The following is a 26,585-nucleotide window of genomic DNA, read 5'->3' on the forward strand; positions in this document are numbered from 1 at the left end:
CTTCAGTTAAATTGGGAGAGATATTACTTCGAGATATGACAATACATTATTTTAAAAGAATTTTCAAAGAGTAGATAGCTTACTTTTAATGTTTTCAAAATTATCTTCTCCATTAATGACGTTCGAATTTCGATGCCCCTTTCTTTATTTAAAGTTTCATCAACCTAAAGAACTTCATCAATATCTTGCTTTTGATTGAAATTATTGTTATCCTTATTTTACGGTTTAAGGATAATATTATTTCTAATATTGTTTCTGTCATTATCGAAACTGGTATGATCAACAACATCAATAATCCCTGGATGAAGAATATCCTCTAGTTCATCAGTTTTTTATCAGAAATACTTATTTAATTTGTCTGTATTAAAAAAGTAATATAATATTGGTTTTAGTCTCTTTTTTTTTATTATGATATTCGCTTTTATAAATGTTATTGAAAATATTATTCTGCTTGATCTAATTAAAATTATTTCTGTTAGAGTAAATGTTGTTGTTTTTATTGCTATGAGAAAGATTTAATGGTGATGAGTTTGAACTAGTATGCTGTTGTCGAATGTCTAAATCAGCTGTTGATGATTGGTATTTCTTATTTTGTTTAGGCAAAAGAAAATAATCACTTGTTTTCATATGAATCTTGGGCGTGAAACTTATTAAATTTAGACTTTCATTTATTCTGATCTCGATATTAGATTGATTTTTCATTACCCATAAGCCAAAATTTATAAAATCTTGAAAACAATTCATCATCATAATCCGAAATTAGTATGGTTTTCTTTTTCTTTTCCCTTTCAAAATTTTCCAACTAACTTTGATACCTTTCATTAATTTAATTGGTACTGCGCGAATCAAATTTCAATCAACAGCTAGTATTGTTAGTCCAATCATTGTTTGTGGTTTTATGAGAGTAGTTATATTAAGCAGATTCCCTCTCAAAGTTTTCTAGATTTAAAGTTTTTGAATTATTGCTCTCTCTCTATAAAATCTTTAGGTTGTTTATTTGGAATCTTATTAACAATAAGTTGATTGGTATTATCTAGTTGTTATACTTAAAATTCTCAATTATGATTCTTCTAAATAGATTTGAAAACCCGAATTTATTTATATCTTCAATTGAAGCTCTTAAAAACTTCCCGTTGAGTAACAGAATAGTGCTGATATAATAAAAAAGTATCAAATCTGTTGTAATTGATTTTCTTGTTTTATTTGATGATAATCTAATTTTATAATTTTGATGATCAATATCAATTGGGTATTGCATATAAGCCAATTGTTTCAAGAAATCATCAGAAAAATTATTATTTATCTGGTTTTTGTGAAAGCCAATAAGAACAATATAAGTCTGTTCAAATTTTAGAGACTAATGCCATTTAAAGAGAATATGTTGTTTGATTGTAATTAATCTTTTGTAAAGAGTATTTTGATATAGCGATAATGTAGATGACGGTTATGATTATAATAGTAATTATATCTGTGATTAGAAAAATGGTTAATAGTGATTTGATAAAATGGTAGTTTGCTGTAAAATGATTTATAAATTCTGGAACTAGAAATATGATTATTTAAATTGATTTCAGTCTAAGATTAAACAAAATTGCTGTTCAAAAGAGACGTAAATGATAAATTCAAAAATTGAGAGGTATCCAAAGTTAGTCGTTTTTTCAAATTCTTAAAGCTGGTATTGCTATTGCTGCCAATGTTTTAGATGTTTGTTCTTGAAATTTAGAATCCTTTGAAAATAATTTATTATCACTTTCCCTATTCGAGTTCAAAGTGAGACGCAAGAGGATTTTTAAGTTTTTAAAAGTTTTAGTCTTTTGGGCAAACAATTTTTCTTTCTGTGAAGCTTCTTGCTCTGTACTAATTTTCTTGTTGTGTTGTTTTTGATGTCTTCACCAGCAACAAAATTGATTTTCGTATGGTTCATATTATTACTAACAACAGCATGAATAATAAGTAAACAGTCTTTTCATACTGTATTTGACATAATTGAATTTTATGGGTTGAAACAAATATTTGAAACATTTAGAGATGAAGCAACGTTGAGCTGGGAGTGTGACTTCAAATTGGGTGATGATGCAGTGATAGAAGCAAAAGAAGTATTTTTCAGGTTATAAAAAGTTGGAGGAAGTGTTTTGTTTGAAATTAAATCTTCATTTGCACCAGACTAGACTTCATAAATACATTTGTTGGTTGCAACCTTGTTTCACTTGCCGAACTACTGTTGCAGATATCGGTTTTCGCTCTTTCAACAAATGCATTCCCATTGTTGACGTTGTATCTTTCGTCTCTAAAGCAATTAAATAGATTTGCAGCAGGGGCAAAGAAAAATAACACATAATTGCAATCTCAAATAAATCGGATATTTAGCACAGATTCATTTTTAGTCACTGGTCTTTTTGTGATTTATCATTGTATAGCATGCTAAAATGGATATTCAATTAGCCACACGACCCCTATGTAATTGCAATAGATCTGAGGATTTGATGCTGGACAATGCTTGATTCATATGAATAAACAACGTGAGGAGATCCTTCTCAGCCCTCCAAATAGTGGGGAAACTGTGCTGTGTCTTTTAGGGCACAATGGCTGTTTCTGTCCTGTCCCAGTTTTTGTCCGTCTTTCAGTTTAAGTGACCCAAATCTTGTAGAAGGTTTTTAAAGTAGATTAGATTAAAATTTTTAGTCAATAATAATTGTGTACATGAGTTCCAATATACAAAAATGATCATAAATTTTGTTTTTTCCTTTGTTTATTAAGCTTTTATTACTTATGGTTTTGTAACTTATGAACCAATTTTTTAAATGATTTAAGTAATTTGGTATATGCTCAATAATATTGTGAAAAATCGCTTAACTAGTTTTATACTGGATTGTTACAGTAGATAGGGATTATTTTCCTGTCGATTTTACCATCCTCAATCAATGTTAAAACACACACAATCTCCACATGATAAAAATCAGATAAATTGTTATGGCAGTTCAAAGAATCCTCAAGATTTATGTAGACTATCTGGTGGATGCTCATCCCCCTGCAAGCTTAAGTCAGTTTCAATTTTTTTAATAGGAATTATGGAAAAGCTGTTTTTGAAATTGACGCATAATTTGAAACATACGCATGAAAAGGGCAACAATTTTGGATAAATTTCTCCTTAGCATTTTTAACTTGTTGACTGATGGGATGGATTTTTCAGATTTTTGTTATTTTCGAATTTATCAGTTGTGAAAGCAAAAATTTCCAATTTCATGTTCCCACTTCATTGAAGTGTATTAAAGCTGATGGGAACACCATGGAAGTACTATGAAACCTCAGCAGCTGACTTGTCATACCAATATAGTTTGTCCTTGTGTTTGAGTTTTGATCCTTTTTTTATTATCAATCAATTAAAATCATTGAGACCACCAGAAGGGCAGTCATTAACCAGATAAAAGGAAAAGGAATGTTATGAGGTCTTTTTCAGCTTCTTTTTCAACCTCTAAATCCCAGGCCTATTGGCCATTCTGAAAAGGAAAGTGAATCCGCTCAACCCCTGATATAAACTCATTCTGCCCTCTTTCAAATATCAGTCAAACTACCGTTTATTGTGCGTTTCCAATAAACACAAATGCTACTTCTTCATATTGCCTTTTGCTCAAGATGATCATTTTCCTGTTGGACAAACTGCAAAGGCAACATAATAATAGTGCACCAAGTTGCGTAGCTGAATACGAAAATGGTTCCATTGAGCTGGTGTCAAATTTATTTTGAGTGTTGCCGATTTCCGCAGGCAAAGATAATTTTTGTGCATGATAAAGCATGCTGGCCACCATGCTTGATTTTTCTGCTGCTGATATTGATGATATTGATGATATTGTTGTGGTGGTGGTGGTGTTGATATCGCTAAAAGTCCTTAATTTCATGAATACTGCAAACATGGCAGATGTTTCAGCAATCATGGAGATTGTATGGAGTGAAGACAGGAGGGTTATTTTGGTTATTTTGATTTTAGATTCAACAGGCTTGCTATATTTTATGGTGACTGTAAATTATCCGAATATTGTGGACATTGTGGAGCATCTAAAATGTCCACAAACTGCAAATTTTATACATATGATGAAAATTGTATGTTTTATGGAGATGGTAGATTATTTAGATATTGTGAATTTTCTGGATATTGTATATTTCTAGGTAGTGCAGATGTTGTAGAGTTTGTAAACTTTGTTCAAATTGAATATTTTGTATATTTTTTGGCTATTGTAGATTCTGCAAAGGCTGCTATTGGCGCGGTTTTAAAATATGGTTTTCTGTTGAGTGTAGTTGATAAAATAACCACTTCAAAATAACATCCATTGAAAAAACAAAACCCTGGTATTATCATCTTTTAAACCAAAGAAATAATTCAAATATTTTTGTATAGTCAGTGGGGTCAATTGTCGGTTTTTTTATATCAGTAAATTCTCTAAACAAGAGAGCCGAAAAATCAAAAATCTTAATTATATTTTGTTCAAATTGGTTGTGATTGGATATATCAATTATTAATTCTAAAAAGTTTTTCTTTCCATCACTAACATAAGCACCAATGTGAGTGTCTGAATGCCAGGAACAATAAAATAACATATTTTATTTATTGATAGAGTTATTGTGAAATGTTACTTGACAAGTATTGCAACTTCATCATAGGGTTTAATTTAGTAGTTTATTTGTTTTACTCATTTGGTCCAAACACATAAAAATCTTGTTTGTTGTTTGTTGTTTGCAGTATCAAGCGTGTTCTGATAGCTCATCTTTTGTGTGGAAACCAAACCGGTAATAATATTATTATTGCTGTATTCAATATTTATAGATCTTTTGCCAGTACTGGGATCACCTATATTAGTTGAATCAAATATCTCATCATTTCAGAAATGAAACTGTAATAGTTGTCAACACATTTTTTTTATTTTCCCTTTATAAACCTATCATTATCATGGCTTAGGTCATTATTGTCAGTACTACCATCACTCACTAAATTGAAATCTATTTCACTTTTATTGTTATTCAGAATTAAAATTTGATTGTAATCATTCGAATCCAATTGAGAACGCTGGAAAGAAATCCCGAAAATCTAAAGTAGAGTGTGATTTTTAGTGTAAATCAAAGCTATATAGAGGAAAAGGTAGTTTAAAAAATAAACAGTATTATATTTATTTTTTAATTGAAACTTGTTGCAATAAACAGAAAGTTTCGGTTCCGGTTTGGAGTAGTTATTTATTCAAGCAAAACTCGAATATAGAAGTAATTAGTTTGTGTTTCAAATAATAAAGTTACTTGCAAAGACGTAAAATGAAATTGTACCTAGTTTTGCTCAAAGTTTTCCTAGGGATTAAATTTTATATTTAAGTTTTTCAAAGCTTTTTGAAAATCCAATCCACAAAATACTTTTCCTATCAATTTAAAAAGAAAATATAAAGCCAAAAACCATCAAAGCAATTAGTTTGTAGTGTGTCAACACATATTTATCATTAAATAGATTTCATAAATCAATCCACTGGCTCTTTTTTGTATATCTAAAATATGTGAAACCGTTTGGGGTCTCAAAGTAAAAATTATCTCCACACGGAAGAAGGTTTAAATGTTGGTGTAAAGATCAAATCTGCATTTCCGCATCAACTAACACCAACCAAAACATATGTAAAACAGGATTAAAACATAAACAAAATAGACATTATAAGTATCATAAACAGTAAAAAATCATAATCAGATAATTAGAAAAGCAAAGGAAAAAAAAAAAAAACCTTCTGTAAAGTAGATTTTGTAACTAAGTGTAGACTTAAAATAAAAGTTGTCTCAGAAATTATTTGCCGAAAAATTCAAAGATCAAATTTTGTAAATTACTAATCTTGCGTTAAATAGATAACAGCTTTACCAGGTTTTTTCTTTATTTCTTTTGTTTCCTTTGTCTTTTTTTAATTTTAAGGTTGAATAACTGGTTTTGATTTCAAAAAGATTATTTTTGATGTTTGGATTGATAGTTGACTTTTGAAGGAAATTTTCTGAATTTAAATCAGCATTTCTAAAAATTAAAAACAGAACAAATAATCAAATAATAAAATAATAAAATAATAAAATGGATCTTAAAACAAAATGTATATATGCAGTACAATGTATACCACATATTGGTTAACTTTTTTGTGATAGTGGATAGTATATTTTATCAGGATTTAGTGGTCAAAAAACATAACAACTGTCAATATAAATATAGTTTGTAAAGACTTCAATAAAATAAATGAAGAATTAGTAACAAAAGAATTTAATAAATAATAAAAGTAGTAATTAGTGTAAGCAAAAATAGATCTAAAATTTAATTGATTGTTATGACTGTCGTGATAAATAGCATATTTTAAGTCAGTTTACCATTTCAATTTGACTGCAATGTTGATTGAAAAGCATTTTGTAAAACTAAACGATTAGCACCCTTTTAGCTCAAATAGATTCAGTACATATTTATTGTTAATGTCAATAAGAGAAGTTGGCACCATCTTTGAGTTTAATAAACATTGCAAAGAAAACTGTGAGCCAATTTAAGGTTTTATATCAACTTTTTCGAAAGGGAAAAATTTTCGTTTTGATTCTTATTAACACTTTTTGCTAAAAATTATTTTCAAAGTCATTTTTTTTGTTGGTGATAAAGTGGCTCTTAATTATAATTCTTTTATAATAATAAGTTTTCAAAACCTGAAAATCATCTGATTATATATTGGATTTCCCAAAGGTTAGTATTTGTAGCTAGGAAGAAGAGTGGTTAAAGTAGGTAATGAAATTGTTTACTTTAATTAACAATATAGCTCTTATCAATAGATCTTTTAAACTAAATTATTTTCAACTGCAGATAAATAACATTAATAATTAGTTTATTTGAAAGCAACTGAAAAAGTGGAAGAAGTTTGATCAACAATTTGGTGGGAAAAACATTCTCCGTCAGCAAAAAAAGCAACCAGTTTTTGAAATTAAGTTTGGAACACCAAAACAACGCTTATTGCTGAAGAATGAAAAAAGAGATAAAAAGGATCTGAAGGTGAAGAAGATGAAAAACCAAAACACTAAATATTGCCTTCAAGTCTTTAGGATATATGGGCTCAAAGCTGACTGATATTGATTCCAAACAAACCTTAAAAAAAACGACCACAAACTGAAGAGCGTGAAAGGTTGAAAGAACCACTCAGCATTAGGATAAAAGTGAGCAATCATAAAAGCATAAAAGCACAAAACCAAACATTAAATTAGATATATATAACAATAGCATAGGTAGTGATATATATTTCCATATTGGTTGCTTTGAACTAATGTTTGAACTGTTATTTTGAGCTTGAACTGGGTGATAATTTCTCACTTAACGCTGATGGTTTTTGTGAGCGAGTGGGAGGAAAGCCAGTGGAAAGTCTAAACACAAAACAGTGATTTGTCTGAAGTGTTAATATCACAAAGGTATTGAATTAAAATTGCCATAACTCTTCATTTATATGGCTTTTAAAAAATATTCAAAGCATTGTGTAATGTAGAGGCCATGAATTGATATTGAGTAAACATTTTCCACGAAAATAATGAATAATTTCAACTTTTTCGTTGTATGGACTTTTGAAGGCCTATGGAAACGGGCTGTTTTGATGTCTTCGGCGTGCATGTGCGCACCGCGCCCTGTGCCCTTGAAACGACTCAACAAATGTAATAAAGATGGGCTTCGTCGTGGAAAGTTCTGCTGTTTGGTGGTATTAGAAGCAGTTTTTTGTAGTTATTTGCTCTCTGAATAGTGTGCAGCTAAGAATGAGCGAGGATTGCTGCAAATTATTTGGTCTTGGTAATTGGGTTTCAAAGCAAAACAGCTGGATAAACAAAACCACTCAAGAGTTGCCGAATAGAATATCTTCTGTATGGAGCAACATCTACTGAAGACAAATAAGAATTCAGACCTGAGATATCAAAATATAGTGCACTTTTTTCTTTATAAATTATCATTTATTAAAGTCATGCAAGGGTTCCACTTAATTAATGAAGTTTAACTAAGCTTTATAACGAAAAAGTGGTTTTATTGCGAAGTTTGGATAATTAAATGATAATAAGCAACCAGAGTATGATTTTGACTAATTAATAACTTGCAAAGATTTAGGAGGAGGAAAAAAAATTGGTGTTGTCAAATTTTTGCTACCTTGCATTATTAAATTGTTTTCAAACTCAAATTTCTGGTCCTTCGAAATCCCTTATGGAGTGGCAGTAGTATGATTAGATTGCTGAAAATACTGAGTGGATTTTCATCACCAAAACCTTATTGAGTTACAGGCTTTATCACTTTGTTTATATGATAATAATATAACTTTCCAATTAGTGACTTATCACCATCTTCATTCAGACCTGATATGCTTCAATTAAATTTTATAAATGAACCGTTAATCAAAGGGTGAGTTGGCGTATACAAAAAGATTGTTGTTCAAAGCTCAAAAAAATGAAATGTGCCTGTCTTTAAAAGAATTTCATTATTGCACATCTTTGAAGATTAAAAACAAAACTCTTTCAAATTACCTTTCAACTCTCACATAACCTCTTTTTTTGCTGCAAAAAACACAATACGCAGAGAAGGTCCAAAAGGCAAAGACCCCGAACACAGAAGCTGTACCGCAGCGCGCAGACCCCTAGATCCAGATACGCGAGCTACTGCGTTTGGCTGCAGTGATCCATCTAGTTAGCAAGTACAGGTGGCTGGACGCATGTGTTGCTTCTGATATTTTACTTATTGAATGCAGAGAAATATGAATATACAGACTGTTATTTGGTATTGGCAAAGAATAATATCCAATTACTTGTTACAAAAATAATAATAACAATATACTGATGTAAGGTACAATAATCGTTGGAATAGAAAAAAAAATTTACCGTTGGATCAGTGAGAGACCATGAACATATTGGTTATGAAGAAGACTAAATAGTCCTATTAGGACTAGCGCCATTTGGCCGCAAACACTCTGATTCTTCTATTTGTGCTTTATCATATATGGATCTACTTATTTTAGTTCTATTGAACGTTTTCAGGGTGATAATTTATGATCATTATCTAGATTCCAGATACGTATTTCAATCACTTAACAGGCTTTGCTAATGTTTTGAATATCCAGTGACGATAATCTAGGTAAGCATCATCTCTGATGGTACAACGAGTTAGATTTAAAATCAGAAGCCAGATGAACAAAACCTCTATGATCCCCTTTTGAAAGTGATTTCGGCTAGAAACAGTTTGGCAGCGACAAATATCGCACCGAGACCTGTTATAAATGAACACGCACAACGCGGCGCGCTACATTCGTAAAGGCACGTGAGCGTATTGCTGACTCAGCATCTAGTTTGGGGCACGCCATGCTTGTTGTGGACACTCCTATCTGAAAACCGGCCTGCACGCGTATTCCACGTGCAGTGCTACACTTCCGGTTGGTTTCAGAAAACCCTCCTGTTGCTTGATCAGAAACACACCTTTTCTTTCTGCAAATTCTTAAACTTCACCATTTCTGTTTACTCTTTTTGCCTTTCTCTGCTTTCGATAACCCACCGATAAACATTACCTGCTTTACTTTTCTTTCACCACCAATACCTTTCTCTATCCTTCACCTGTTTCCAACAATCCTTTTCTGGCCATGATGGTTCTTCAACATTCCAACAACCCTGATTTGCTTGATACTAGCCTTGCTCCTAGAATACAAAATAAAATGAACAAGAAACTTAACAATTATAGAAGGTCTGCTAATCCCAACAAGCTTAGTGATTTTTCCAGACCTGTTGAGAAATCTAGCAGTGATGTGAGCAACACCAAATCAAACAATAGGCCGGTAAATAATATCAGCTGCAACAGCATTAAAAACAACAACAGCAACAACAACAACAATAAGAATAATAATAATAATAACACCAGTCAAACAACGACAACAACAACAATTTCAAATAACAGAAGATCCAACCATGTCAGAACAAAATCAAATTCTTCCAATCAGAATTACAGCTATAAATCAAAATCAAAATCTTCTCCTGTTGGAAACAAAGTAAATTTGAAACCCTCAAGACAAACAAAGTCTTCCAACTTTTGTATAAATCACGATAACTCATCAAGTAACCTATCCTCTTTGAATAGAACCTCCAAATCCCTTAATCCTGATAAAAAAACAATTCATCCCTCTAGCAGTGACAATAATAACAAAACAAACAATATTAATGACAACAGCAGTAGTGTTACCTCCAGCTCAACCACATATGCCGGCTCTTCTTTTAATAACTCTCCGATGCCGCAATCTCTACCATTGCCAACTTTTTCTAAGAAAAAATCAAACACTACCAGTATCACTGCCATAGTCAATTCAAGTCCAGTTTCCAAGTCCACCCTAAATGTAATAAATCGTCAACAACTTCAAGGAAAAAAGATATCCTTCAATGAATTGTTGAATAGCGCATCTGAAAATGCTCAGCCTAAGAGTGTCCAACCTATAAATTCAAACCATCCATATCTTTCATCAAGTTCCTATCCTTATAATTCCCAGTATAATTTATCAAATCCGACTTTAATTCCCAATGCTTACTATCCTAATCCTTATCCCAACATTAACTTCCAAAATGCTTTTCATTTCAATTCTAATCAACCCTCTTCTCCCTCCCCCTCTCACTCACAATCCCAACCTCACCTACAACACCAACTTCATTATCCAAATCCTCCTCATCCTCAGCACATGTATCACTCTTTCAGCTATTCTAATCAAATGGGAAATCCGTCTCAATATATGATCTCTTCAAGCGTTAATTCTGACTCTAATGCTCGTCCCAATTCCAATTCCAATTCCAATTCCAATTCCAATTCCAACTCTCAACCTCAATCAGCTCCTAATTCCCATTCTCATTCTTACTCCCGTTCTCTCCAAATTCCTCAACCTCAAACAGCCCCAAATTCTGATGCAGAAAATGAACTTAGAAGAGCTTTGAAGTTATTTTGATATCAAGTTATTGTTTAATACGTATGATTTGATCTTATTTACTTTACTTCTTAAATGGTTTTTTTTAAATTTTAATAATCATATTCTTTAAGTTTTTATACTTCAATTTAATTTATATTTTTTGCTCCTGTTTAATGTTTATTATAATAATTAAATCAATTACTATAATTATTATAACTAGTTTGATTATTGAAATTTGTTATTGTTTTTTATCCTTTTTTTAAAAATTATTTTATTTCCAATCTTATTTTCAATCTTATTTTCAATCTTATTTCTAATCTTATTTCTAATCTTATTTTTATTCTTATTTTTCTTTCTATTTTATTTATTTTTCTAGTTTCTATCACCTTCAGTTATGTGTTTTTTTAACCAAGATTTTCTAAAGAATCATTAATTCTCTATTTGAAGTTTTCTATTTTTTTTTTAATTATCTTTGGCACAATTTAGATTTATGTTTCATTATAATTATTTCAATTAGTATGTTAATATTAATGTTTTTATATTTTTTTTTCTCAATTTTCATGTTTTATTTTTTGAGTTCCTCTTGATTATCTTAATTTTATTTTGATTCTCTTTTACTTTTGTTTTTGTTTCTTTACTTTTCATTTTTCCATTTTTCCATTTTTTCATTTTTGGTTATCTATTTTTTTATCACCTTCATTTTTATTTTCATCATCCGTTTGGTTTCTGAGTACAATATTGGTGTATAATAAATCCATTTTTTTTTGGTGATGATTAGATTTTTATTAATTATTAGAAAATTATTATCATGATTAAAGATATATATGGAAAACTAAAGCTCAATCAATTTATAAAAAGATAATTTATAAAATATCAAAATGAAAATCTCAACCTCAAATTTAAATCCAAATTTATAATAATTATCAAATTATTTGATTATTTAGTTGTCCTTTTGTTTAGAGAAGTCTTAAATTATTCTTACTGCTTGAAAATTAAAAAATAATAAATTTATCCAAAAAAAACACTAAAAAAAGCAAAAAAAAATTAAAAAACACGAAAAAAAACACTAAAAAAAAAACTACCTGAGAATAACTTGGTTGGGTATATTTTATTCTTATATTATTATGTAATGGTTCTTATTTGATCAATTGTATCCTAATACTAATATTATAGTATACTTAAACTTTTTATTCATTTTTTATTTATCTTTTCTTTTTAACCTTTGTTAATTTGGAGTTGACCAATCAATTATCTGTCTCTCTTTCTGATTATTTCTCTGCCCTTCCTTTCACATTATTTCATCCCAAAAAATCAAAAATTCTTAAAAAAAGTTAAAATCAAAATTATAACCATTTTATCAAATCTTTATAATTGCAATTTTTTTTTTTACTTTTTTTTTTTTGCTTTTTTTTTATTTATTTTTTTTTTTCATTTTTTTTTGACTATCTTAAACCTTCCCTGCCTCTTGAAGTGAAGCCGATGAAAAATCAGCCAGAATAAATGTTTCCAATGGGTTTCGTTGAGTGTTAAGATAAGTCCTGTAGTTGATAGACCTCGTAAAAGACAGCAGCTGTGCTCAACCTCTTGATGCTAAAGCTGAGCTGTTTAAACTGTAAAAACGTATGGAACAATTCAAATTCCCAAATTCCACCCAAAACGAGTTTTGGGCTGAATTTTTTTTTTCCAAAACAGTTTCGAGAAACTTAAAGACAAATATCACAGTTTCATAGCACCATAATAACATAGTATTATACAGCTCACAGCTACAGATCAAGAGAACAGCAGTTTCCAGCTACTTTAGGTTATCTGCTTATTGTCTTTGATCCCAGGATTATGATACTGGTGTTGATATAATACCAGCAACTATAAAACACAGCAGCAACCAAACCCAATGGTAGTGTCTACCAATTTCTCATCAGATAAGAACATAATACAGCATTACAAACACCAGCTCACAGCTCTACCTTTCCCACAATACAAGTTCCACATCACCAACACCTAATCACAGATCAAAGACACCTTCGAGTTCCTACTCCTCATTCTATACACCTACAATGAGTCTGGGCTCGTCATGGATATCAACCTTTCCTGGATATTATCAAGCTCTTGAGGTGTTAAAAAGCATCGTCACAAGTGCCTTGAAAACTGGAAAGATTCCTCAGCATGTTGCTTTTATAATGGATGGAAATCGTCGGTTTGCGAGAAAACACCATATTGAAGTCAAAGAAGGTCATAACGAGGGTTTCAATTCATTAGCTGAAATACTAGATATCTGCTATAAATGCAATGTGAAGGCCATCTCGATTTATGCATTTTCGATTGAAAACTTCAAAAGGTCTCCATTTGAAGTGAAAAACTTGATGAAATTATGCGAAAGAAAATTCCAACAAATTATTGATCATAACGACTTGTGTGAAAAATATGGAATAAAATTAATAGTCTCTGGAGACTTAAGCTTGTTGCCAGATAGTCTTAAAAACGTTTTAACCAATGCTCAAGAATTGACAAAGAACAACTCAAACGCAATACTAAATATTTGCATACCTTACACTTCTCGAGACGATATAACACACTCAATTCGAGATATTGTTTATGAAGCCACTCAAAAATACAATGCCAAAAGTTTTGTGGTCTTAGAAAATAAACCTGAAGACAGTCAGAACAAACAGACCAATTACACTAATCAGCAGAATCAGAATCATCAGAATAAAAGCAAGAGTCAGAATGGACATGTTATACCAAAGAATGAAAATAATCAAAACAACAAAGTGATAGTATCTCCTCAAAATTATATTGACTCTATAGATGAAGATTGTATAAGCAAACATCTCTATACAAAGGACTTGCCACCGTTGGATATATTGGTAAGAACATCGAATATCCATAGACTAAGTGATTTCATGTTGTGGGAAACTCATTTAACTGGTATTTATATCCAGTTTCTAGATATATTATGGCCAGAGTTTGGAGCGATTCGAATGATATGGATAATATTAAAATGGAGTTTCATACAATATTACAATCAGTACTTCAAATCGATTTAGTATAATTATCATCATCAATAAAATGATTTAAATATCAGCAATAGAAGAATTATAGTTTGTTTATGTTTTTTTATATTTTTTTTCATGTTTCGTGGCATAATATAATCCTAGTATCATACCATATAGCTAAGTAAAATCTATAAACGAATAAGACATTTTTTTAGTATAATTTTGTAGATAAGGAGCTAATACAGCAGTGGTGAAGAAACAAAGTAGCAAAATTTTAATAACAGAGGAATCAATTCAAAGAAATGTGAATTGAGATTAAAATTAAAACTATAGTTATAAGTGATATTACGATTGATGTTAAAATATGGAAAATTAAAGTCAACTTTTAAAATCAATTGCAAAATAACAAAATAAGACAAGACAAGATAAAATAAAATAAAATAAGAAAATAAGAAAATAAGAAAATATAACTAAGTAAATTAAGAGGGGAACTAACAAATAATTATAATGATAATAGATAAAATAATGCTAAGAGATAATAAAATAAACATTAATAAAAAACAAAAATATTAAATAGAATAGAATAACAATACTATGTATGTTGCAGTATGTAACCATTGAATATCAAGTGATTGTAATTGATAAATTTTGTTTTCTCCATTCAAATATTTTTCTTCTTGTTTACACAACTTTCAACAGCAACGTTGATATTGATATTGTTATTGCTTTTTTTTTCAATTCTCATTTTGATTTTCTGATCTATTTTTTTTCTTCCAGTTGTTATCAGATTTAACCAGAAGCTGATTTATTTTCCGCTTTAGCCTCTTCAAAAGCATCTTTGAACTTATCAGCATTTTCTTTGTTACCGAATCTAATAGCTAAAGTTTGAGCCTCAGGTTCACCATCTGAAATGTCAGCAGTTACACTGTAGACCCAAGATCTTTCAGATCCAATATTTGGTTTAAGAGTATAATATGGAGATATATAGTGGTTGGCACAAATCTTAAGAGTTTTGTCTCTTCTCATGACTAATCTGACTTTTTTAGTTTCTTTATGTTGTAAAAATTTGACATCACCAACACCTCTTTCTTTCCATTCTTCTATGTCAGAGTGGTATCTGAATAACTTGGCTCTAAATTTAGATAAGACATCTTCATCCTCTTCGTTAGTTTTGATTTCAACCTTTTCTAATTGAACAACAGGTTTAAATTCAACTTTGGGCTCGTCATCAGCTGCTTCAGAGCTGCCTTCCTTTTTTTCTGATGATTCGCTGGCTTTTGAATCTTCTTCAGCTTTTTTGGCTGGTTTCTTGCCACCAAACATGGCAAAAACACTAGAAGTTGGAGGAGCAATGGACTGAGCTTTTCCGGTGATTTCTTCAGACATGTTGCAATTAAATGGTTGATAGATTAATGTTGACAAACAAATACGTATAAAAAGAAAAAAAAGAAGAAACTTGATAAATGCTAAATGAAAAGAAAAAGATTCAGTTACTAGCAGGTACTCAAGAGGCAAATCAAATAGAAAAAGTTGTGGAAAAAACAAAAATAACACCTCAGATTCCCCAAACAAATCTCCAACAAGAATTTTCAACATCTGGTGGAATAATCACCAACACGTGCTGATCAGAGTTAAAACCGGCTGAGAAGCAAGCAAAAACAGTCCAGAAGCGGAATCCGGGCATGGAAAAGAGGTCTACACTACGATGCTGTTTTTAGTGTTAACTGAAAGAGCGTTTAATGAAAGAAAATATAAAAAAGAAGGTTCAGATCAAATATGCAATTCTCGTCTGTGTCTCAATCTAGTCATCTTTCCAGACTAGTAAGAGAGACTCAGAGCTTGACTCTATGTTGCTTATTATTCTCATCATTAAGATCTCTCTAACAAGTCCAGAGTGTTGAGTGAAAAAAAAGAATAAACAATATGCCTGGCACTTTTGAAGGTGCAATCTTTCTTATTATGACTGGCGTGCTAACACAATAAAAAGACAAGCATGAAAAATTAAAAAGGGTGTTCAAGTTCAAGAGTAAGCTCCATTGAGTTGCAATAATAAATATTGTAATTGTAATGTCTATGGTTTAGATCGAACTAAACAATCCATTGTCGAAAATCAATACTGTGGTATTTTAATTACCACAGGAAGTCTTTTTAATCCATTTTCAGTTTTTAATGTAGAAATTTTAACTACCCAAGATATAAATCACTATCAATTTCAACCTTCATCTTTAAGATTCAGCAAAATGAAATGAGAAAACTAAACTAAATCTAAGACAGATCAGTAAACAAACAGGCCATTGAAAAACCGTCTAGTTTAGTTAGATCCCTATTTCCATATCCAAGTTTCTTCAAGAATCTAAACTATTGTAACCTCATCAACACTTAAACGGTTTGAAAAGATTAAAATGAACTTTGCTGCTATTTAAATTTATCAAAAGATACCCATAAACATGACTGTTGCCTATTGAAATTAAAATTTGTTTTTGGAATTCAGCTTTCTGCAATAAAAAATAATTCGTTTAGAATTAAAGTAAATGACCAATCAGAACAATTTTGAATAAATCAATTGATAGTATTACTTCGATAACCAAGATTCACAAGTAAATCAACCTAACAAAAATTAAGGCTCAAGAGAAGCAATTGATCTTTTCACATACCAATTGAAAATCAAGAATATTCCTCAAGTTCAAAAACAGTAACTGAAAGAAAAAATAATTTTTAAATCAAAAGCATAAAACCCAAAACAAATCTCTGAAAATCAATCAACAATTGCCAAAATGAGCGTTCTCTCAATCAAGAAAATAGAGCCCAGAACACAAATCAAACCAAAACGAATAAACTCATGAAGCTGCCATGTTGATTCACGACTGAAACAATAGCTAAATAAATTTAACAAACTGAGAAAAGGAAACCGCCAGCTACGGTCCGAGAACAAATAGCCAGCACAGAACCAACGCCCAAAAGACAATTCTATTGACCTAAATACTCACCTCAAAAGTCCCAACAGTCCAATTCTTCATACACCTTCTGTCACCCATAGATTTCAGAAGCAGAGACCATGAAATACACCAAGGTTAGAAAATTTGAACAAACCTTCCATGAACAAAAAAAAAAGATGGCGCAAGCCATCTCTGTGTTTCCACTTTAGTGACCGGAGACTTTTCCCAAAGCAAAGAACGATAACAAGTTATCTTTTTGTGAGCTTCGAAAATACAATTCTTCAAACATGAACACACTGAGAAAAGAAAGAGAAGAGGGAGAAGAGAAGAAAAAAAAAACAATTTAAGCGCCCAGTGAAAATTTTCTCGAGCCCTAAAAACATTTTCAGAGAGTCCTGCTTATAGAGCCCTGCTACTGGCATAGCCCTGAAGACCATTCGTGTGGGTCGGAGATGAGTATAAAAGGTACCTTTCCTCTGTTCCTTCTACTGAAAAGGTCAATGAGTGCAAACTACTGGACGTCGACACAGAGGCAGAAGTGGCATTTCACCAGAGAGGAGCTACTCCAGAAGAAGCTTGAGTTGGACCTGTTGGAGAAGGAGCTCCTTCACAAGAATCTCATTCCTGCCCACTCCCACAAGATCTCATACAACATCAACCTCCGAATCTACCTACACAAATGCTTGCTCACTTTATCCAGAAAGCTCAATCTAAAAATCCAGCCTGTTGCCACTGCTCAGATCTACTTGTCGAGGTTTTTGATCACTGTGTCCATCAAGGAAATCAACCTATACTTGTTGATAGCCACCTGTGTTTATTTGGCTTGCAAAATCGAAGAGAGTGCCCACCACATTCGAACTGTGTTGTCTGAATCAAGAAACTTGTGGCCTGAGTTTATCCCCAACGATATAACAAAGCTCGCTGAGTTTGAGTTCTACTTAATTGATGAGCTAGAACATTGTTTGGTAGTGCATCACCCTTACAAGTCCTTGATTCAGTTGAAGAATGTATTGAGCACGTATGACTTCCAAATTCTTGCTGGTTCAAATGAGGATACAACCTTGGTCAATGCTAATTCTGTTGCTAACAACAAAGCTTATTCTAGCGAGAACAATCTCCTTGCCTCCACTCTAATGAACAACTCTGGATCTTCAGCCAGCAGCTTGTCAATCAAAAATATTCAACTAACCGATGACGAGATCCAAGCTGCGTGGTCATTTATAAATGATTCATATATAACTGATTTGCCCTTAATTGTTCCTCCACATATAATTGCAATTTCTTCTATTTTTTTATCCATCTTCATCTCAAAAAAGTTGTCCATGTCAAATTATCTAAATTTAATTAAACAAAATGAGAGATTGCTTTTCTTAATCAATTTTATTGCATTTTCAAAGATCAATTTAAATCAAATCATTGAATCAATTCAAGAAATTTTAATTCTCTATGAATCTTGGAGCAAATATGATGAAAAATCAATTAAAGATGATATTAAGTTTTTGCTACTAAATCGTTAATATTAAATTAATAAATATACTATTAATTCCAGCTGTAAAATAAAAATAAAAATATAAAGATGAACGATAAATGATAAGTGATAGAACACTACCATGGTGAACTATAAATATATAATAAAAACCTATATAAAAAATGTAATAAACAATTACATAATAAATAAAAAAATAAAACATAAAAAATAAAAAATATGAATGTCAAAATGAACTTGAAATTGAAATTGGTTTCGTCAAAAAAAATTAGTATGATATAAAAAGCAGAAAAATATGATATAGAATAATATAAAATGGTTGATATGAATGTTTTGGTTTGCTCAAATTTTATAATATATTCATTCTTTATCAGTTGTATTGAATGAGTTGAAATTTATGAGTATAAGCTTTTATTAAGTTTTTATCACGCTTTTATCAAGCTTTTGTTTTGCTTTAATTGAATTTAATCTATTTTGTTTATCTTTTATTTCCTTTGTTTGTACAAAATAAAATAAAAAAAAGTAATATACTAATGGTAATCATGATAATAATCACAATCTTGATAATGATAATGATAATGACAATGATAATGATAATGATAAAGGTGATGGTGAAAAAAATGATAAAAATAACGATAAAAATAATGATGATGATAATCACAAGAATAATTGGAGTTGGAAAAGAAAAGGGGGAAATTTAATGAGCATTTAGAATGCAATAATTGATGGAATTAGATTTGACGAATATTTGGATTGCAGTCGTTTGGATTACAGTTATTTGGCTTGTCATGATTTGAATTGATTCAATTAGAGACTTGAAAGGCCTCAGAATAAAGTCTTTTTGGCCCATATTTTAATGAGGTTGTGAAAACAAAGTAGTAAGTTCCTGGCAAGACAAAATCTCTTGTTTTGCTAGTTTTAATTTGATACTCAACTCTCACATTTCTTAACTTATAATCTTGAGGGTGAATATCAAAACTTTTAGGATCACATTCAATATAATGAATAAACCTTTCATGCTTGCCTTCCATAAAAATCAATGCCACCAAGATATCGGCATTAGTAATTTGACTTTGAATTTCCTCAGTGATGATAATTTCAGGAAAAGTATCTACTTGTAAATCAAAATCCCTAATCAATATTAACATTGGATCATGACTAGTGAAAACTGGTGCTCTTGAGCTGCAGGCATCTTCAAAGTCATCAGGTAAGATAAATTCAGCATCTTTAATATTAGCCATGATACCTCAATACTGAATGACCACCACACCAAAAAAAATTATATAAGTTATAAAGTTTGATGGATTAAAAGTGATAAGTATATCTTCTTTATTTTGTTATAGCTATATTTGTGTAGATTATTGAAGCGATTTGTTGAAATAATAAAACCAGCAGTGGATATGAAAAGGTTGAGTGAAGTCTGCTTATTCTGGAGGAAGTAGATGGATATAAATATCTTTTTCGTTGAGTTGAAGATAATTGAATTAGATTGTCTTTGAAATAAAATCTTGATTTTTTGATTTATTGATATTCTGATTTTCTGATATTCTGATTTTCTACCCAGTGTAAGATTGTATTTCTTGCTAAAAAGTTTTGAGTTTTGTTTAAACAGATTATTATCCAACAGACAATCGTCAGGCTTTGAAGCGAATTTCAGTGTTGTTTGCAATATTACTCAAATTGTTTTTACAATGCAAAAAAAAAAAATTTGAACTTTGGCTATTTAGCCCCGGTAAGTTGTGAATAGTATTTTGGTTTACGTTTAGGTGAATATAAGAGTGAAAACCGAAAATCTACAAAGTGCAGTTTACTGTTGAATTTACTGTTGAATTTAAATCTAAATTGATCCAATTGTCCTAAAATATATGTTAATACGAATGTTAATAGGAATGTTAGCGAGAATGTTAATATCAATGTTAGTAATTATATGTTTCAATGCTCTAATTTTTGTAAAAGAGTGCTGAGAATCTTCAAAACCAAAGTCAAACCAACTCTATTGTGTGCTGTGGTTTTGGAGTTGGAGTTGTAGAAGATTTTGTAGAGTAATGTAGGTTGGAAACAATAGTCAAATTAGGCTAAAGAGAATAAAAAGCAGCAGAAGACAAAAAGAGCTAAAAAAAATAATTTCAATTAAGATTTATTTAATAATTTAACTAATAAGTAAATGGGGCTAATTTGAGATTAAATAAGCACCAATCAAGACCAGTCAGATTGCAAGTTTTTAAGTACATGAGGAGGTAAGATATTCATAATATTTATATAGTACTGTTATAGTTGGAAATTTACGAGTTGGATAGAGTCAAAATGATTTCAGGAATTTTTAAAGAAAGAGGGAGAGAGAGAAAGGTATCAAAAAGTCACAGAGAAATGGAATTGCAAGTGGATTGAAAGTCTAAATCCAAGTTAGATTTGGGTTGAAATGGAATCAGAATTGGAATTTGAATTTGAATTCGAATTTGAATTTGAAATGATACTTTATTTTTTCAAATCTATTTGAATTACAATTCTGTTGTGTTTTCACATTGGTTAAAAGAAAAACGCGAAACAACTTGAAAAAGGAACCAAAAGAAACAGAAAAAAAGGAAAATAAAATAAAATAAAATAAAAAAATAAAAAAATAAAAAAATAAAAAAAGAAAAAAATAAAAAAAGAAAAAAATAAAGAAAAAAAAAAAGCAAAAGAAAATGAAAAAGACCCAACTTGTTATCCTTTTGAATTTGGTAATTTTATTATCATAAAGTGTTGAGAACTACAGTTTTTTTACATTAAAACAGAGTTGAAAAGTGGGAGAGCTGAGAAAGAATGATAGCGTAAGGTCAATAATGTGAGATTTACTTCAGTGACTTTTGGAATGTTTCTTTTGTTTTTTGATTTTGTTCGCAGAGTCAAGCCATTAGAATATAGGTCTTTAGAGATATTTGATATATGTGATGGCAATGCCGATAAAAAATTACAGAAAAAACAGAAAGAAAACAGAAAGTGTAGCAATGGTTTTATGATTTAGTTTTTTTGAGACAATAAGTTATCTTTTCAAGATTTGAAAGGTTAAATGGGGTAATATAAGGTAAAATAAGATTAAAAACAGGAATAAGAATAGTTATATTACTGTAACTTGTAATTTATGATTTATAATTTATGATTTATAATTTGCCAAAACAATCATGATAGAAATCATATAATTACAGTTTTTTAGTACGTAGCCACTAGAATTAATGATTTGAAATAAACATTGGGGAAAGTAGCGAGGTTTGTAAGCAGAGATTCTCATTTTGGGCATACTTGAAATGGCTTTTTGAATATAACAGAGATAGAACCATAAAAAGTGAATTGGGTGTAGAGGACAGGAGTGCTATGGGATATAGTCAGGTTTATAATGGATGGGTGATTTAGTAGAGAAAAAGAGGGATTGAGTAGAAAGTTATCGAGTACAGAATAAAATAAGGGAGCCTGTAGTCTTTAGAGACAAGAAGTATTAATAGATTAGAATTCAATTGTATGGATTTCAAGAAACAAGAGAGGATGAAATTTGATATTAATAAATAAGGGAGTAAGTAAATCAATCCCATAAAATAAAAAGTTTTGTTCAGAATCGAAAACTGAACATTGAACCTGGTTGAATTTTAAATGTACAAAATCTTTCAAGAATAAAAGATGATTATCGGACTATTAATCTATGATGATATAACCCTTGAATGGAGATTCTGAAGAGAATGAAGAAATATAGAGACTGGTTGGCCGATTGTTAGTAGACTGATTTTCTTTATTTTGGTTCAAGTAAATGTTGAAAGAACCCAGCTGAATTAGCATGAAACAATTCAGAAGAAAGAGCTCGACCAGACAGAGGTTAAATTGGAAGGAGAAGGGTACTGTTAACAAGTCAAATTCGTGGCAAAATAGCAGAATAGCAAAATGAAAGAGCATTTGTCATGCTAATCGCATTGGGAATCAAGGAACTTTGAAGAAATGATTCGGAAGTTCAAAAATAGTCATCTAGTCATCATTATAAGATGATTATAAAAACTTCCAATTAGATCATACATTAGTATCTTATATCATATCATACCATACCATACCATACCATAGCGTCTATGTCATTTAAAAGCAGTAAACTGACCAGTCGTTGGTAGTTACTCTGGCCATTAATTCACTAACATGGAGATTTGAGAAAGATTTGTCTGCTGGTAGCTTGCTAATTTCACAAATTTCAAAAACTTCAAAAACTTCACAAACTTCACAAACTTCAGAAACTTCGCAAATTTCAGAGCTTTTAAGCAAGTCAGCAGCTGAGGCTAGCGTTGATGATTCGACGCTTATGGTGCGGGAGTGAGATGCTCACTTACGTCCCTGCAAAGTGGTAACAAAGGAGAAACAACAAAAATGAGGCGACATAAGAGAAATAGCAAAAGAAGCTCAAGCACCAAAAGCAACAACAGCCCAAAGTTACGGTTTACCCTTTCAAACAAGGAGCACATCCATGCGGAGACATGCGTGGACATGCGCCTGGGAGCTGCTGGTGGTTTGTGTAATTTATGATGTTTATTTCTCAACAAACCACACACAGAGAGCATTGAACCTCGGTTGGAGACCTTGCGCGTGTCTGGCTCCTGCTTCAGACGAATGGGTTCTAGCTGGACAAGCGCTCAATAAGGCCGTGCTGCCCCGGCATCCGCAGTGCTTGACCCTGACCAGCTAATTGTGAGCACTGTGCCGGCGCTAGATTGGAGCAAAGCTGCCACTAAGCTGGAACCTGCAGCCAATTCACCCAATGTGGTCATGGCCGCTGCTTTAATTGCCGGATGGCTTCACACTAAGGCCAAAACCTTCCGTTTCGTAACATTGCAAATTCATCGGGTTGCTGAGACAAAAAGGTCTGCACTTCACTCCAGACGAGTCACGATGCACTATCCGACGGCTGACCAGTCTCTAGTCTGCTGTTGATAGTCCGGTGTTTCCTGTTTCGCTCAGACCGCTGGGTTTTTGCATCGTGTTTGCTACCTGCTCATTCTGTCCCAGTTGGGTGCTTGGTGGAATGGCCCCATTTCGGGTTTGCACCAAGTTTCGAGTTATGGCAGACCCTCTCTATTCCGAATTACACACATCTGCACTAAAAAAGAAACAATAAACTAGCTTTTCACAACAGTCTCACAACTTTCTTAACTTTCTTAACTTTCATATATCACTTAACTTTCATAAATTTCTTAACTTTTCTTCTTATCAGCTCCCACACAGGTAATATGACTTGGATGCCATTTCAATCCGAGCACAACCTTATTCCAATCACTGAAAGCAAACTCAGTAATTGCTTGATTGTCAGTAATTGCTTGATTGGGATAACGCTGCCTTGGGCGCTGCACCGACTTTGTAGCAAATTGAACATTGTTATGCTTTTACGGTAGGTTTGCGAATATCGCTTGTGCGTTGCCACATGAACACAGGCGGCCACAGGCGGTTAGACCATGTCGCTCTGCCTGCTTTTGCGTAGAGCCGCAACCGCTGCTTTTAGAGTTCAGTCTCTCCTTCCTGTGCCATTACTCGCTTGCCTTTCTTATCTGAACATGCATGATTTTTCCATTTCCAGAGCCACTAAGGGAATAATTCTGGTGCAAATACATTCTTTCTGTCTCAAAAGTTGCACTTTCCACTAACATTACCTTTGGCTTTCCTTCAACCTTCAACTTTCTGTCTTCTTGTCTCTCAACAATCTAAACCCAGCATTGATCTTTTGCACAGATCTATCAGTTCCACGACCCAATCATCTAGCCATATTTCTATCCAGCATCATGTCTTTCTGTTCTTATCCTATTGCTGCTTCTTATTACGCTTCTGCTTTTGAACCAACAATTACGCATACCTGATAGCCCTGATAGCTGTTCCCAAAGTCGCACACTCTCCCACATTATAATTCTTGTTCACTGCCCTTTTTGTTATATTCTTTTCCGGATTGGTCCTTATAACCACAGCGACAAAAGGTAACTGGAGAAACTGTGTTTTGTTATAGCTCTTTAATATTCAATTATTTAAGTATTTTCATTTTTTTTCAATTGTTCTTGCTTTTCTTTATTGTTGCTTACTTCTTAAAATATCTCGTTTTAACAGAACAATAAAGACCTAAAAGAAACCATATTCATCAATAGTTCTTGCAATTTAGTCATAAAATCCGTTATTCGTTTATTACCAAACAAAACCTATCAAAAATAATGAAAAACCTCATCTTTACTACAGTTTTACTCTATCTTACAACAAACCTATCCGATTCATAACAATATATACATAAGCTTGTAAAAATTTTATCTTCCAGCATTAAATGTAATCAATTCCACTCAATTATAATTGAAAACCATTGGTTGGTTTTTTTTGCTTTACAACTCAAAACTATTGACCTGATATATTCAAAATTTAAAAAAATAAACAAATTCGGTTCAGAATATTACTGCTTTACTAATAACAAGTCAAAGCACATTTTATTGATTTTTATTGATTTTTATTGATTTTTATTGATTTTTATTCATTTCTATTATTTTCCATTTTATTACTATGACTTTGCATTTGGTCCTTCTATTATTTTTGTTATTTTTAGTTTCTTGCTCGCTATCCACTATTTTTGCAATGAATATGTCTTCTAACTCATACCGTTATACTATTCTAGCCTTTTTGACTTATCACAATTGCTAGCCAGTATTTTTATTTCTTTTATGTTTCCACCTTAGTGTCTCAGACTTTATTATTTATAAAGGAATTTATATTGAAATTTTTATTCATCTTTTAATTCTCTCCTTTTACGGTTATAAATCTTATAAAACCTTCCCGTATATTAAAATCAATCGAAAGTCCACTATATCTGCATTATCATAGCTGCTATCATCACTAATAGCACTAACAACACTAATATCGCCTAATTTTACTTCTACTCCTATCATCTTGTGTTTGATTTCTACATGTTTTATTCATTTAAATTGGTCTTTTTTTACCTCACTATCGTCTACCCAGTCATCTCAATACTCACCTAATCACCCATATATAAATCAACACTCATAGCTAATGGGCCAACAAAATTACACCTTTATTTGTGACCACTTATCTTCTAAATAATTCTTAGCTTATCTATCTGCAGTATTATTAATTACAAGTTCCTTTTTAGTTTATCATTTTCATTTATTTTCATTTATTTTCATTTTCATTTTCATTTTTAGCTATTTATTTTTGTATTTTTACCCATTAAAACAATATTTGCTTACTCACATTAACCATATTACTCACGAACTTGCTAACATAAAAATTCATACTAAAAAAAATTCTGAGTCTGAGTTTTAAACAAAAAAACATTGGCAACTCAACTCCCTTTCTTTTTTTCATTTTATTTCTACTTCCATTTTATTTTGATTTTCAATATCATTTTCATTTCATTTATCTCTATTTCTATTTTCTTCTTTACTGTTTTTAATTCTTATTAATTTAATCCAATAAGACTTGCACCACTTCCATCACTTCCATCACTTCCATCACTCCCACTACTTTTACTTTCAATCCTTTAAATTTTTGATTTTTATTTACATTATTTACTATTATTAACATTTATATTAATATTTATATTTGTATTTATACCTATATCATATTTAATCCATCATACTAAATAACACAAATATATATATATATTGTTTCCAAAGTTAAAAGTATATGACTTTACACTTTCAGTCCCCCAAACTCCCTAATAAAACACAAATAGTTCTTTAATCAAAATTAATTGTATTTACAGAAATATATTATCTTTCACCATTTTTAAAATAAAATCAAGTTAAAAAGAAATAAAATTAAAAATTATTAATAAAAACAATAATAGAAAATCAATAGAAAAAAAACAAAAAAAACAACAAAGAAATAGTAAACAATTCAGAAATATATTTTTGGCACTTTTGCCATTTTTCACAAATTTATTTTATTAGATTGTATTTTATATTGATTTTATTTCAATTTATTATATCAGAGCTTAATACACTTAGTTGTGCCATGAACATGTAATATTCTTTTAAAATCAATCATAACTGCAACCGTAATTGAAATGATACTAACAATCCGTGCTGTCACTCTTTCGTGTCACTCTTTTCTGTTATTCTTGACAATATTTTATTTTTGTACAAGATTGTTTCATGATTCTCATTTTATTTATTTGGTATTGATAAATGACCTTAGATATATTGGATTCTATCAGATACAAAACCTCTTCAACAATAGAATATCC

The 26,585-nt window shown here is 31.0% G+C and overlaps 7 protein-coding genes across 7 annotated transcripts; 3 read left to right on the forward strand and 4 right to left on the reverse strand.

Annotated features, from left to right (window-relative positions):
- Positions 1-456: 456 nt before the first annotated feature.
- On the reverse strand, positions 457-6,494 carry ASCRUDRAFT_7980 (uncharacterized protein; the record flags this gene model as incomplete). The annotated part of the gene is made up of 6 exons (XM_020194424.1): positions 457-673; positions 1,047-1,357; positions 1,859-1,931; positions 2,198-2,287; positions 4,932-5,059; positions 6,456-6,494. 6 exons carry the CDS (start codon positions 6,492-6,494, stop codon positions 457-459), a joined length of 858 nt encoding a protein of 285 aa, XP_020047314.1.
- Positions 6,495-9,517: 3,023 nt separating this feature from the next.
- Positions 9,518-11,097, forward strand: ASCRUDRAFT_75753 (uncharacterized protein). The gene has a single exon (XM_020193203.1). It carries the CDS (start codon positions 9,636-9,638, stop codon positions 10,971-10,973), a length of 1,338 nt encoding a protein of 445 aa, XP_020047315.1. The 5' UTR covers positions 9,518-9,635; the 3' UTR covers positions 10,974-11,097.
- Positions 11,098-12,988: 1,891 nt separating this feature from the next.
- ASCRUDRAFT_34748 (undecaprenyl diphosphate synthase family protein) lies at positions 12,989-13,978 on the forward strand (the record flags this gene model as incomplete). Its single annotated transcript, XM_020190546.1, has 2 exons — positions 12,989-13,522; positions 13,679-13,978. 2 exons carry the CDS (start codon positions 12,989-12,991, stop codon positions 13,976-13,978), a joined length of 834 nt encoding a protein of 277 aa, XP_020047316.1.
- Positions 13,979-14,716: 738 nt separating this feature from the next.
- On the reverse strand, positions 14,717-15,313 carry YRB1 (Ran GTPase-binding protein YRB1; the record flags this gene model as incomplete). The annotated part of the gene is made up of 1 exon (XM_020190529.1): positions 14,717-15,313. One exon carries the CDS (start codon positions 15,311-15,313, stop codon positions 14,717-14,719), a length of 597 nt encoding a protein of 198 aa, XP_020047317.1.
- A 1,388-nt stretch (positions 15,314-16,701) lies between these two features.
- On the forward strand, positions 16,702-18,380 carry SSN8 (cyclin-dependent protein serine/threonine kinase regulator SSN8; the record flags this gene model as incomplete). The annotated part of the gene is made up of 2 exons (XM_020194428.1): positions 16,702-16,707; positions 17,505-18,380. 2 exons carry the CDS (start codon positions 16,702-16,704, stop codon positions 18,378-18,380), a joined length of 882 nt encoding a protein of 293 aa, XP_020047318.1.
- A 772-nt stretch (positions 18,381-19,152) lies between these two features.
- On the reverse strand, positions 19,153-19,590 carry ASCRUDRAFT_70247 (uncharacterized protein; the record flags this gene model as incomplete). The annotated part of the gene is made up of 1 exon (XM_020191764.1): positions 19,153-19,590. One exon carries the CDS (start codon positions 19,588-19,590, stop codon positions 19,153-19,155), a length of 438 nt encoding a protein of 145 aa, XP_020047319.1.
- A 2,854-nt stretch (positions 19,591-22,444) lies between these two features.
- On the reverse strand, positions 22,445-25,266 carry ASCRUDRAFT_7986 (uncharacterized protein; the record flags this gene model as incomplete). Its single annotated transcript, XM_020194430.1, has 3 exons — positions 22,445-22,658; positions 23,708-23,733; positions 25,183-25,266. The coding sequence occupies 3 exons, from the start codon at positions 25,264-25,266 to the stop codon at positions 22,445-22,447; spliced, it is 324 nt and encodes a 107-aa protein (XP_020047320.1).
- Positions 25,267-26,585: the final 1,319 nt, after the last annotated feature.

This window comes from Ascoidea rubescens (genome assembly GCF_001661345.1).
Source record: "Ascoidea rubescens DSM 1968 unplaced genomic scaffold ASCRUscaffold_6, whole genome shotgun sequence".
Classification (NCBI taxonomy): Eukaryota; Fungi; Ascomycota; class Saccharomycetes; order Ascoideales; family Ascoideaceae; genus Ascoidea; species Ascoidea rubescens.